The 13,706-nt window shown below is 47.9% G+C and overlaps 1 protein-coding gene across 10 annotated transcripts in view; it reads right to left on the reverse strand.

The window, feature by feature from the left end:
• CELF2 (CUGBP Elav-like family member 2) overlaps nucleotides 1-13,706 on the reverse strand; it is a 303,992-nt gene that overhangs the window by 7,615 nt on the left and 282,671 nt on the right. For 6 of the 10 annotated variants that reach the window (XM_032881610.1, XM_032881609.1, XM_032881615.1 and 3 more), the window contains exons 10-11: nucleotides 8,262-8,381; nucleotides 2,779-2,976 (exon numbers count right to left, since the gene is read on the reverse strand). In XM_032881610.1, the coding sequence (XP_032737501.1) occupies nucleotides 2,779-2,976; nucleotides 8,262-8,381 (318 nt within the window). Of the gene's footprint in view, nucleotides 1-2,778; nucleotides 2,977-8,249; nucleotides 8,382-13,706 lie in introns of all 10 variants that reach the window. The other 4 variants (XM_032881612.1, XM_032881616.1, XM_032881611.1 and 1 more) reach the window with 3 other exon arrangements.

The raw sequence follows: 13,706 nt of genomic DNA on the forward strand, positions 1-13,706 counted from the left end.
CCAGATTGCATGTTCCTTCTCAATAAAAGATCCACATGTACAAATGAGGATTTATGGGACCCACTCTCAACTCCTGCAGCCTGGGGAGAAAATGCAATTTAATGCACTCTGTCAGATTACTGGCTACACCTGGATAGTCCTCGTATTCTGGAATGCCGTACGTTCCGACTGTATCTGTGCCACATAGGGGGGGCCAAGAAAATAGGAAAAAGGTCAATCTAAGGAGACTCTGTCCTTTGTTCACCATTTTCTCAGGTAAAGTGCCACCAGCATCTCCTAGCGTAGACCTCCGAGTTTTCATCACACAGAAAGAGTATGATTTTGCAAACTGCCAAAATTGTGAACACTAAAATGAGAAAAAGGTGACTCGATGTGGAAAACCTCTCTTCTGTGCAATGAAGGCGGCTGTTGCAACAGACACCAAGGGTAGAAACACAAGAACACGTTTTTGAGGGGTCCACCTACGTATCCACCTCAGCCTTCCCTTTAGTAAGAACCTGCTGACAAATCATGCATTCCTCGGATCTCTCCCAGTACCTGTCATTTTAACTTACTGGAGTTCTCTGTTAGAGTGTTGGTCCCAGCTGGCTGGGTGCTCCCATTTCCTATTTTTCATAGGGCACCAGGTCTAGCATAGAGTACTGGGGTATCTGTGGCCAGTGGCCAGCACCTCCCCTCCCCCCCACTGCTTGGTGGCCTTCCTGAGGCTCTGCCTACTTGTGTGTGCGTGACTGCCTCCCGCAAATCAATTAGAGGTCAGAGGCTATTCAGGAAAGGTGGTCAGCTTTTCTGGATTGAGGTCAATAGGGATGCCATAACCCTTCAGAAGCTTTAGCTGGGGAACGTATCAAAGCTGCTTTAAAATACCACCACCAAAGCCAGCCCGGCTCATTTTCCTGTGGGAAAATACATACTAGGGTATATGACTAAGTGCATCAACCTGACTTTCAACTCTCTTAACTAAAGGATAAAACTGTGGAGCAGAAAATCTAAAAATCTGTTTAGCTGGGGAATTCATTTTTTTTTCCTTCCCAGTATAACCTGCTTTGAAAATTATATTGTGGTTAACTGATACTAAGTTTAAATTTCTTGAGCACACAACTGGGTGAAAGGTGATCAGAAGACAGGTATGAGAAGGTGGGAGATGATTAAAATTGCTGAACAAACCAAAAATACCACCACCACACACACAAAAAAAATCAAAAACCATCCTGCTGGTAGCCCCGATACTTAAATGTCAGTGATCCCGGGCTGGCGCCGTTATTCACATGAATCTTAGAGGGTTAGCTCCTGCACAGGCAATCCCCCAAAGTCAGGGCATGGGAATTTGGGGCAGTGGGCTGCGGTGAAGCAGCAGAGAAAAGTCGTCTCAGGGCCCACACTTCATCCTTGTACCAGTGCATGGCGACTCCGCTGGTGGCTGGTGTTTCTCAGCGACAGTCACGTCGCCTGTGCCCAGGCTCTGCTGGACAGTGGAGAAGTGGCCAGCATTCTTTAAGAATCCTGTAGGGAACTGGCTTTTATGCTCTCTCTTAAGAATATCCTGTCACAGATCCCTCTCCTGCCACAGTCACCACGGTAGTCAGACCCCAGATGGAGGGACCTCCGTGCAGGTGTCCCTTCGGGAAGGCATGGGATTTATGACTTAGGGTCTCGCATGCTTAGGGAAACACAATTGCCTGAGGATCTGTACAGGGTTTTAAAAAAATCTACACTAGCCGTCACAGTGAGGAGTAAAGAGAAAGTTGAAATAATGAATTTAGATTTTCATGTATCTTTCATTTTTAACGATCCCTTATTTACAAATGGAGGCAAGACTTTTTTGCTTTACAAGAGTGTCTTTAAAGCTCTTGTCCCTTTTAAAGTTCACAACTTCAAGTTAAAATATTATATTCTCCTAGAACACCATATTTAAAGTATGCAGACAAGACCATTTTGGAAGTGTAAGGTGAAGGTAAAGAAGGGAAAGAAATTTGTAAAAACCTCCTCAGCCGTACTTCCTATTCTAGCCTCTTCTGCCACACTCCCAGCAGGTGCGGAAGAGAAAAAATACCATGTGGCAGAGTTTGCTTTAAAGCAATTTCCACTAAGGAGAAGAGACCAAAAGCAAGAAAGGAAAAGACATGCTCTCCCTCTTTGGACTGGCTCATTAACTGTTTTATAACTAGCTTGAATTTATTCTTAGCCTTAACTTCCTGAGACTCACTCTGCCTCACTGGCAGAGAAACAAGCCCATTCATCACGCACTCCCTTCCTCAGGAGACCCCCGATTCCACAGACCCAGCTGATCCTGCCGGGGGGTTCTGTCCTTACCCCGCCGCCGTCGCCTGCCAAGAGGCCAGCCAGCCAGGGGCAGGGCGTGGGGACGCCGAGCTACCTGCGACATGCCTGGGAAGACCCCGGCTGCCCCCCGCGACGAGGGCGGACTTGCTGCGGCAGGGGAGGAGTCAGAGACGGGCCCTGCTGACCCGGGCGGGCGCTCCGGGCAGGCTGTAGAGGGCAGCAGCCCCTGGTAACTGCGGGGAAGCACGCAGTGCGGGAGAAGCGCGTCTGAGGAGGTAAATTAAGAGACTCGCGAACCGCGGCGAGATCAAACAAGTTCGAGTCCGAGGAGGGGAGGAGATGCGGACCGCTGGCTTAGCCGTGCCGGGCTTCTCAACGGAAACAAACCAGGAGAACCCAGCCCGTGAAGAGCGGGACTGAGCCACTGGCTTCCTCTTCGGCTTCGTGGGCGCCCGCTCGAGGGTCCTCTGCCCCCCGGGCCGGGCGGGCACCTACCTTCCTTCTGGCTGCCCGCGGCGCTCTGCTGCTGCAGCAGGCTCTGGCTGTACAGCGTGGGCAGCGCCGCGGCCGCGTACTGCTGGATCCCTGAGTAGGCCTGCGTGAGGGCGTCCATGGTGCCCGCCGTGCCATTCGTCAAGCCCGTGGCGCCAAGTCCTCCATTCAGAGCCGCCATACCTGAGAGCATTTGAGCAACTTTACAAAAAACCCAACAATAGAGAAGAGAAATAGCACTTTTCATTAGTGCTTTCCGAAGGAAGTCAGAGAGTCATTTGACACAAGTACAACAGCAAGTGCATGCAGCCAGCACAGCGACAGCCCGACGCCACGTGAAGACGCGACTGCGACGTGACGGGTCGTCACAAGGTGAACACACAACAGGACCCGAGAAACCCCCTGCGCGGACGCCGCCCCTCCCGAGGCCGGCCAGCAGACGGCACGAGGCGCGACAGCGAGACGGCACACGGCGGATCCATGCACGCTGCTACTGGCAAGAACGCGCGTCCTTCTCAAAGGAAGGCCTCCCGGGGTCGTGCCCCTGCGTGGACGAGGACGTGCGGGACGGGCTGCGAACAGCCGGGCACCTCCGTCCGTGCTTGGGACGGCTCGGGGGTTGGCGGAGAAAGGGACAGAACCGCTCTCAGCAGGCGGATGAGCGGGTCCCGGAGGCAGCTCTGTCCCCAGTGAGCCCGTGCGCGGCCACTGCCCGGCCGGCCCTGAAACAGCTGAGGGATGGCGCCCGAGCCTAGGCCCTTCGGAAGCACGGTCCAGCCTGAAGCCGTGAAGGCGCGGGACGAAATGGGGACCGGACCCTTACTGCAGAGAACGGAGGCTGCTCCGGAGGAGAGGCTCCGAACAGAATGGGGCCAAGGGCAGCAGCAGCAGACACGTGCCACTGCCAGCCCGTGCCCCGGGTCGCGCGGCCACGACAGCGCTGCGACCGCGTGTTCCAGGTAACTGCAGCGATGCCCGGCTGTGGGCGGGCCCTCGGCCATTCTCGCAGGGGAGCTGCTGGCCAGCGCGCTTTGGTTTTTTTCCCGTCGCCTGGCTGCTCTCTGGCTCTAGAATGGTTGCTGACGGTGCCCCGAGTCGGGGTCGGAACAAGCAATACTTTACAGAGTGCGAACTTTCCTAGGAGCTCAACAAATGGAAGCGGGGACATCACTGCCTTCGGTTGCCTTTACGATCAAAACATTTCAAAAGAGAGATCCGTTTCTGGGAAGAACTCACTGAAAACATTAAGGAAACTGCTGAATGGATTAGGGCAACTGATTAGGGCTATTAAGATAGCAAAGATGACTAAGTGAAACACAAAACCCGGCCAGAAGCCTAACGAGGGTCGAGGAAGCAGATGAGCTCGCTTAGAAATGATCGGAGGACTCCAACCTCGGGTCACGTGGGCGCCCCTGTGTTCTCGAGCGCCAGCCCCAGACCACGGAGCGGGTGGGGGTTCTGCTTCCTCGCAGCGTCCCTCTGTCGCTCGGAGACCTCCCTCCCTCAGGTTGGAAGGACTGCATCCATACAAGAGGCCTAACAGCAGAGGAAACGCATCGGGCCTCAGGCCCGGTTTTCTTCCTGGGGGCTTGGGGGGACAGGAGCGGGCACTGGATGAAGTTACCCCGCGCGGCCTGGGGGTGACTGGCTAAAGGACGGGAGAATGGAAGGACGGGCCTCTTGAAAACCGAAATCCCTGCGGGCAGATCTAGCAGACACGCCATAAGCTGACGAGGTGCCGGCCGGCAGAGGTCCTGGGGACTCAGCTTCATGTTTCTTAGCTGCGAAGGAGTCTGCGCTCACCCCAATAAATGCTCTTAAAGAGCTTGACCCAGTGTGTCCTAATTAAACAGTCCCCCAGACACCAGCTAATCCCATTTACCCTGCTCAGGCCTCTCTCCTCCTCCATCCTGGTGTTCTTAGGGCTGCCGAAGGGTGGGGAGTAACTTCGCTTTTCTCCTTTCAGTCTTAGCCTCATCTCCCAGTATTTGTGTGAATGCAAAGAAACAGCCTTGTTTTTTTCTAGGAAGGGGAGGGGAGGGTGTACGCTGAGTCTGGAGAGCCCGGCACAGCTTAGTGCTGTTGGTTTCGTTACCGCCGGGCTGTGCACAGGTGCTGGGGACACAGACCAGCACGCCATGGGGCTCGGCGATGGGAAGCCGGATCCCTGTGCGGGAAGGAATTCTAGCGGGAGAGTGAGTGGGGACTTGCCACTCTACTTATATCCCACGGCGTGAGAGTCTAGGTGTGCATCGCAGCCTATGGAGCTGCTCGGGGCACAGCTGGAGATGGGCGCTCGGCCGCCAGCACAGAATGGAGCTCCATGTCTCTAGAACCTTGTCGGCTAAGGGCCTGGCTCTTTGCAGCCCCTGCCATGTAGGAGCCTCAGGAATGTGCCTCCCTGGGCTTTGCAGCTTCACTGGAGACCAGACGCATGGCTGGTGTTTCATTGAAGTGGTCACCGGGGCCCCTGACTCCCTCCCTCTCCAGTACTCCCCCCGCCCCCTTTTAAATCATCCAGGTCAGGTGAATTTTCTTTCCACCTTTTTAATTGAAAAAAAAAAAAAAAAATCTGCCTATCCGTGGAGCTGCCCAGTTCAAACCTGTGTTGTTCAAGGTCAATTCTATTTCCATGAACACTATTCACCAAGTACTGGTTATATTCTGACAGTCCTAATTTTAAGCACTATATGGTAAGCCATTTGGAAAAACGATGTGATTTGAACAAGGAAAAACAAGTACATCACCTGACCTGTATTTCAACACATAAAGTTAGATACGGACTCTTGAGTGGACATACCTGCAAAAAATATTTTGTCTTAGTTCAGATGTACAAAACATGTCTTAGATACAGAGCATGTCTGGGGAACCCTCAGATAATCCAGAACTGAAAGCTGTGTTAGGGAGTCACCCATACTCCTCACTTCTGATCTTGACAACTTTTGCTTTTGGCTTTAGGCTTCCACTCTACTTTTTTTAGCCCCTCCATTCATGAATATATAAGGGGAGAAATGGGATATCGAATTTGAGTTTAATTGAGTTGTCTTCTAGCTAAAACTTTATTTTGGGAGGAGGAGAGGGGCCCTTTGGCAGTGAAGAGCATAGTAACATTTACATAAAGATGAGCTAATTGAGAATTAATTGGATTCCATCTACCTACATTCTTCCTGGCTCCTTCGTCCATGGGAAAGAGATGGCTCTATTTGGACAACCAGAGATTTCTCTCAGTAGCGAGTCATTGTTCCCGGAATGGAGTAGGGTAGGAAACAGCAGTGATAGGGAAGCTGTGGCCAACTATTTTAGGAGCTGCCTCTGTTCTGGTGACCTCTCGAGTACCTTGAGAATCATCCAGTGGGACCGACAGCATGATTGTGTTCAGGCAGAACGGCCTGAAAGAGGATCCTCTATCTATTTCGGATTCCTCTTGGTAGTTGAGAAAATAAATACCAGCTCTGAGCCAGTGTTGGGCTTGTTAAACAGCTCTGTGCTAGTAACATTTACCAAATCAGAAGGAATGTCGTTTTGCTTGTGATTTTCGTAAATGAGCAATTAAACATTTTCCGGGTTCACACCCTCCCGTAGGGGCTATCTGAAATGAGACACCGTCTCCATTTCCCGTCAGCTCTCCGTACTTACTGTGCCCCAATCGCAAACAATTTAGAAAACAAAATTTAAGCCTGTTGTCCTTGCCAGAAGCAAAACTGGTGTGATGTAGAGCCCACGCAAGAACTAGTCCTGGTTTCTCGGCCTTTCAACAGAGCCCCTCTCTAGTCCCTCATGGCACCGATGGGAAACACCAGCAAAGCACCAGAGACTGGGATGGAGAGAGACAGGACCACACAGACAGGAGGACAGCACACAGCAGTCATGAGCACGTGCTGAGGAGGACAGCCATTCCCACTGGCCTGTTACTTTGCAGACCAAGGACAGGACAGGCAGGCGATCAAATCAAAGTCCTTGTTTTAGGGGAACTAGGTCCTGGGGCAAGAGAAGCAGCATGAAGGGATGTGGGCAAACACACTTGTCTGCAACCGAGGGGAAGGAAGTGGGTTGGAGCGTCTGCAGAACAAGGTCAGAAACAGGAGTCAAGGCAGTGAGGGCTCCTCCTGGGCCGTTGGAAACTGGGGAGCTGGAGGCAGTTTTACTGGAATAAAACATTCTGTTGTCACATGGTTCCCACTTCATGTACTATTTGCTAATCAAGACTGTCCCATCTGGAAGGAATAATCTTTTTCTTTTTTTTTGGCCTACGGTCTGATAAAACTCAATCCCACTTTCTGTTTTTCCCAGAGCATCTGAATAAAAGAGTTTAATAAAACTTGAAAATTTGTTAAGTTCTAGATTTTTTTTTCAATAAACTACAAGGCATTCTTCTTGAGATTTTAAAGTATACTCATTGGGATTTTTTTGTTTTTAAGAAAGTGTACTATCTGATCACTTCTTAAAAACTGTTCCCTGCTTGGATCATGGCTGAAACCAACTTGCCAAGGACCCCTTTCTGAAAGCTGAAAGCGGGCAGCCATTGGGTTGCCCGGGCTGCATGGTAAGTCACTGGGCCCCCAAATCAGAATCTCTTCGGGCTCTCCTAGGCTGGGCTACTCCCGACTCAGGATTGAACTGAGGGAAAGGCAAAAGTCCCTCTCTGTGGGCAGAGGATCACTTTCCCCCACTGTAGGAGCCAGTGCCAAGCACAAGGCTAAATGAGGACTTATTCTCTGTCTGGGGCCTATTCCGACCCACCCCCCAAACCCTCCTCTAAGATCCCAAATGGCAGAAATGGGCAAGCTGTGCAGGACAGAACCTGGAGTTCCTCACTGAGTCTCTAGCTTTCAGGCTGAAGGGATTCTGTACGTCAGCTGCCCGGCTCTGCCATGCTATGGTGACATTCTCTTCAGAGAGGGAGGTGCTGAGGAGGGAGTCCTGTCTGGGGGTGTGGCCGGCGGGGCTCCACACTCCGCTCTATTTCCTTCTTTCCAGGGCCTCGTTTTTCCTTCTCTATATATGTCATAGATCTTTAGAGCAAGAGGACACCAAGGAGATCATCTAATCCAGAACTTTCAGTTGTCAAGTGGGACTCTGAAACCTGGGGTGGGTGGGCGGGTGTTTGCTCAGGAGTTTTGCAGTTTTGAGAACTGGACCCATGCGTCCTGACTTCTAGTTCATTTTTCTAATAAAACACACTGCCTCTCAGAAGAAGAGACCACAGCAAAACCCAGACCACCCTGCTGTGAAACCTGCACCTCTCTGTCAGCCCCAGGCGCCTATGGATGGATCCACACTGGGAGACCAGGCGGGGAGGGGGGCTGGTTTTGGAGGCAAAGTGAGCACAGTCAGCATTTGCCTGGAACGGCATGCGCTCCTCCATCCCAAATTTTAGTTCTCCCCGTTCCCTCTCCTTTGCAGGTCATTACTGGCTGACCATTTGCTGGGGAGAATTTGGGGGAAGGCTGTCCACCAGAGCAGCAAATACTCACTGTTTATGGTACCTGCTAGTGCATTAATATTATTCAGTCCGACAGTGGCTCCCGCCAGTCCTTGCAGAGTCCCAAGAGAGGTCAGAGAATTCATGGCTGCACCAGCAGTGGAGTTGGGGGTTGAAGCCGCCACTGGAACACAACACAAGACAGGGAAACGGGGAGAGAAAGCACAAGGTGAGTGAAAGCCAGCCGGCCTGGAAGGTAATCGCCCTCACCGTCGCGGACGGAGCCCTGCCATGAAAGACGTGCGGCACCGCGCTTGTGGCGGCTCCGACCGTGAGGTTTGGTGACTACAAGAGGCCGTCACAGCTCTGGCCCGTCGGTGGGTGTGCTCCACGCTTGTGGGCCGGGTGAGTCTGCGAGGGGGCGGCTGTCTCCTGGGGCAAGGCTCATTAGCTGCAGGAGGAGCCTCCGTCCTCCAGGCTGGGGACTTACCCAGGTTCACCAGGGACCAGCACATGGGGTGGGGGCACGGGGGGTTGGTAAGTGACCCTTCTTGGCTTTCTCACTCTTTTTGCTTCGGACTCCGCTTTTTCCTTCCTCAGTGAAATTTCGGGGGAAAAAAAAAAATCCTACATCTTCCTGAGTTGGAGAGAAGACTTTAGGGCCCAGGTGGTGGTGGTGACAGGGTGAGGAGGGGTAGGAGACGAAACCACTTTGCCCCAAACTGTCTCTCTCTTAACTACCCACCCTCCCCCCACCTTTTAGGTTAGCAGACTTATTTATCCTGTTCCAGTGCACAGTTCATGGGTTTTTATCTGTCCGCAGGGTTACGTGGCCACCGCCACCACCTAGCAGAATATTCTTACCCCCAGAGAAACCCAACCCCCTTAGCACGCATTTCCCATTCCCCCCTGCTGACACGGACCCCCACTCGTCTCTCCTGGTCTCTGGGTTTGCTTCGCCTGGATAACTTCACATAATGGGAATCCTATGAATCGTGATCTCTTCCGACTGCTTCCTTGATAGCAGAACGTTCCCAAGGTCCGGCCGCAGGGCGCGGAGCTCCAGCCCCGTTCTGACTGCCGAGTAACGCTCCGCTGCACAGAAACGCGGTTACCGGCTGACCCGCTCACCGGGCGGGTCGTTGCACGTGTCGACTCTGGGTCCGTGTGAGCGATGACGCTGGGAGCACCCGCCAACGAGCGGTCCTGTAGCCGTATGTTTTCTCCTGAGTGTATCTGGCTCTTTATCTCTACACACACCCAGGAGGGGGAGTGCGGGGCCATAGGATGAAGTTAATGCTTGACCTTTTGAGGAATTGCCAGACTGTTCTCTGGAGCAGCTGCACTCCCTGTCCGTGCTACACTTACAGTGGCTTCTGCAAATAGTATTTCAAGTATCTTACGTTGGTGTACAGTTGTTTGCTTTACACTCTGCTTTTTCCACGGATATCACTTCCCTTCATCCTGACGATGGAGGGTAAAAGCTAAACTGAACTTCAGCCGGTGCTAAAAGCAGCACCTGGTCCATTTCTGGCTGTGAAATCTAGGATGGCCCGGAACTTTATCCATCCTTCTGGAATGTTCCGGCTCAGTTGGAGCTCATCCTTGTTCTGCCTTCAGAAGCCACATACAGAGCATTGCTTGAAATGCACCCTGCTTGGGATCCCTTCTGGATGAGGCCAGATCAAATGCCTAAAAAATGAATTCCCCGCCTTGTCACATTTCCGTCCACACATGGCATTAGCTTCTGACACCTCATAATGTGTTTTCTTTCTTTTTATTAAAAAGAAAATGATATATAATCCAATGTTTTCATCCTTTTGTATTAGAAAACATTTCAAAAACACACATGAGAGACAATAACATGACAGGCTCCTGTAAACTCGGGTCTATACTCTACAATATCTGAGAAGCAACTTCCTCTATTTTAAGGCATAATTTCACACCGTATGTCGTCTCACCTCTATATACTTCAGTACGCAACTCTAAGAATTGTGGATGTTGTCTTTAAAGTCTCCAAACCATTATTACACCCCACAAAAAGAACAGTGGCTCCTTGGCTTTACTATGTGATAATATCTTGTTTAGGATTTTTTCACCTATGAACATGAATAAGATGGGCATTTATTTTCTCTTCTTGTGCTGTCTTTAGTTGTGCTAATAAGCTTTTGCTAACCTCATAAAATGACTCAGAGAGTGGCTTTATCTCTGCATTTTCTGGAATAAATTGTGCAAGTTTGATATTACTTATAACTTAAATGTCTGGGAAAATATGCCAGTAAAAATGATGTGGACTTGATATTTCTTCATGGGATGACTCTAAAATACAGATTACATTTCTTTAATAAATAGGATTATTCAACTGCTTTAACCAGTTTTATTAAGTCATAGCTTTCTAGGAACTTGTATACTTATCAGATTTATAGGCGCATAAAATTATTCATAATATGCTCTTAATAAAATTTTAAAATCAGGAACATTTACCTTTAAGTTTTTTTTTTTTGTTTTTTTTTTTTTTTGCTTTGCCTGAGCTGTCCGTTACTGAGAGAAGCCTGTGAAAATCTTCCACTATGGTAAAATCAGTTTCTCCAGGTAAATGTGGAAATGTTTTGGAATATACCTTGAAGCTAGCTTTGTTTCTACTTGCGTAGATGTTTGTAAATTATTCTATTTTCTGGTACAATAAACTTTGTGTGGTGATCTTCTTATTTCTACTTTTACCTTCAAATCTTTTGTATGATGTTAAAAAAAGAAAAGCACTGGATTTGGTTATTTGAATGTCTCTTTTGCTATGGTTTTGCTTTTTTCTGTCTGTATTTCAGCTGTATCTCTTATAATGAATATATACACAGGTTTCAAAAACTATAGCCTAACAATTTAATAGTCTTTCAGTATTTCAGCACACACATTTTAAGTGTGCAATATGTCCTGTCATTTTCCCTCTTCTTGCCTTCCTTTAGGACTATTATTATTACTCTGTGCACATTCCATTTTCTCCTCTACTACTCTGAAGGTAATATATACTATTTCTATTCTTTTATATGCTACTTTAACATTTTTAACAGTCCAATGTAACTTATAAAAATCAAAGGTAATCATTGTCTTTTTTCCTTTGCCAGAACATTTGTCAGAATGCATCTCCATCTGTGTATGTTTTTAGGACAACGTCTAGAGATTTTAAGTGGTCGACTTTTATAATTTTCACCAGTTATGGTGGTTTCACTGGGGAAGCCGTTCACAGATATCCTCATATTTCTGTTCTAGAAGTAGTTCCCCGGTGTCACCTAAAACTGTGTGAAAATTCTTCAGGCTTTTATTACCAGTTCAGAATCAGAACATGCATTACGGATAGCTTTTACTCCTCACTCTCTGGTACAACAGTCTGGTGAAGGCTGTCACATGTAGACTGACACCACCCCCACGTAAGTCTGGAACTCCAAAAGCTAAGACAAGCAATCTAGGATGAACAAGGAATACTCCCCCTTCGCAGACTATAGGGCAAACTGCTTGTTTCAAAACTCAGTGCTAAGTAGGATGAGGGCAATTTCTCTGATAATGTTTAACACTAATCAAGCCCTCACGTGGGTTTGCAACCCAACTTTATTTCATCTGAGTGGTCCAAAGCTCAATGTCTAGAACTTAGTGTGATCCCAGCCTTATACTTCTAGCATCTTCAGAATCAAATATAACTCATCCTTGAAAGGACCTATTTTCACCCCCAAAGAATTCCCAGAAATAAAGTCCAAGATAGTTAAGCTGACAGTAAAAAAGCAAAAAACAAAAAACCAAAAAACCAAAATATACAACTAAACCAAGTACCAAGAATAAGCAGGAGTAGACACAGAGTTAGATACCTTATTTAGCTCTACCAAGATTTCAGATATTGGATTTGTTAGCACACAATAGGAAGTGCATTAAAATGTTTGCAAAAACTTAAAAGGTTCTGAAAAGTGAAAAAAGCAGGTTATTATAAAAAATGATCAAGTACACTGATAACTAAATGAAAATCCCAGAGGGGCACCTGGGTGGCTCAGTTGGTTGTCTGATTCTTGGTTTCAGCTCAGGTCATGATCTCAGGGTCGTGAGATCAAGCCCTGTGTCAGGCTTAGTGCTTAGTGCAGAGTCTACTTGAGATTCTCTCCATCTTCTCTTCCATCCACCCCTCCCCCTGCTCATGTTCTTTCTCTAAAATGAAATCTTAAAAATGTCCTAGAAATGAAAAGTATAATAAAATATAAAATTCATTGGATACATAGGTTTAATAGTATATTAGATACAGTAGAAGAGAGAATTTAGGGAGCTTGAAGACAGTTTTGAGGAGTTATATGTAACTGAGAAATTGAGCCAACGTGAGATGTTAAAATACTGCACAAGATATCTAACATGGCTAGGTGAAATTCAGGAGGAAAAGAGAAAAATGGGGAGAAGGCAGTATGGGAAGAGTTAATGACTGAGAATTTTCCAAAACTGGTAAGGCGCCCTGCCCCTCTCCAAAATCCATACGCATAGGGATTCTAATGAATTCTATTCAGGAAAAATAAAAACACATAATTAGATGCACCATGGCAAAAAAAAAAAAAAAAAAAAAAACCAAACCAAACAAACAAAAATGTAGAACACCAAAGGAGAAGATCTTAACAACCAGCCAGAAAAAATGCCTTCAATGTCACTGAGGTGACAGACACCTCGCTCCCTGGCATCTCAGCAGTAATGATGTAAGACAGGCTAGAGGTGCGGAGAGAAACTAACTGTCCACTTAGAATATCCAACAAAAATATACTTCAAAAATTAGGACAAAATAAAAAAGTGATTGTCATGTAAAAGCTCAGACTTTTTTTTTTTTTTTTTTTTTTTGTAACCAATAGACCTCACTAAACGGGGTTCGGTTGCTATGCTTCAGACTGAAGGAGAGACATTCCTTGATGAACAAAAACTGAAGGAATTTGTTGCCAGCAGTCCCTGTGTTACAAGAAATACTAACGTTATTCAGGCTGAAATCAGTACCCCCAAAATAATATAAACACACACACACACACAGAACACCAAGAAAGGTAATTATGTAGTTACTTAGAAAAGACAGTAAAATTGCATTTTTCTTTTCTTCTCTTAATTGACTGAAAAATCAACTGCTGAAAGCAGCGTGTATATAATTGTGCTTTTGGTCCTCTACCATCTAGAAATACATTTGACAGTAAAAACACAAAGGAATTGGTTGGGGGAGACAAAGTTGTGCTGCATCCGGGAAACTACACCAGATAGTAACCAGAGAAGCAGAGATGCTAAATAAGGTTACAGACAGACTTTTCTGCTCTCCTTTTCTCTTTATTTAAAATAGAGAAAGTAATTATAGCTACATACTAGGTTTGTGACACACAGAGACACACTAGGTATGTAATAGCACAAAGGGGAGGGGGCGGAGCTGCAGGCGGGAGGACCCGCGGCGTGTCCCCGCGGCGTTCAGCTGCTGATTCCGGGAAGACAGGACGCGCGGAAAGCCGGGGAGCAGCCA

This window comes from Lontra canadensis, unplaced genomic scaffold (assembly GCF_010015895.1).
Source record: "Lontra canadensis isolate GAN:19392208 unplaced genomic scaffold, GSC_riverotter_1.0 scaffold76, whole genome shotgun sequence".
Taxonomy (NCBI): Eukaryota; Metazoa; Chordata; class Mammalia; order Carnivora; family Mustelidae; genus Lontra; species Lontra canadensis.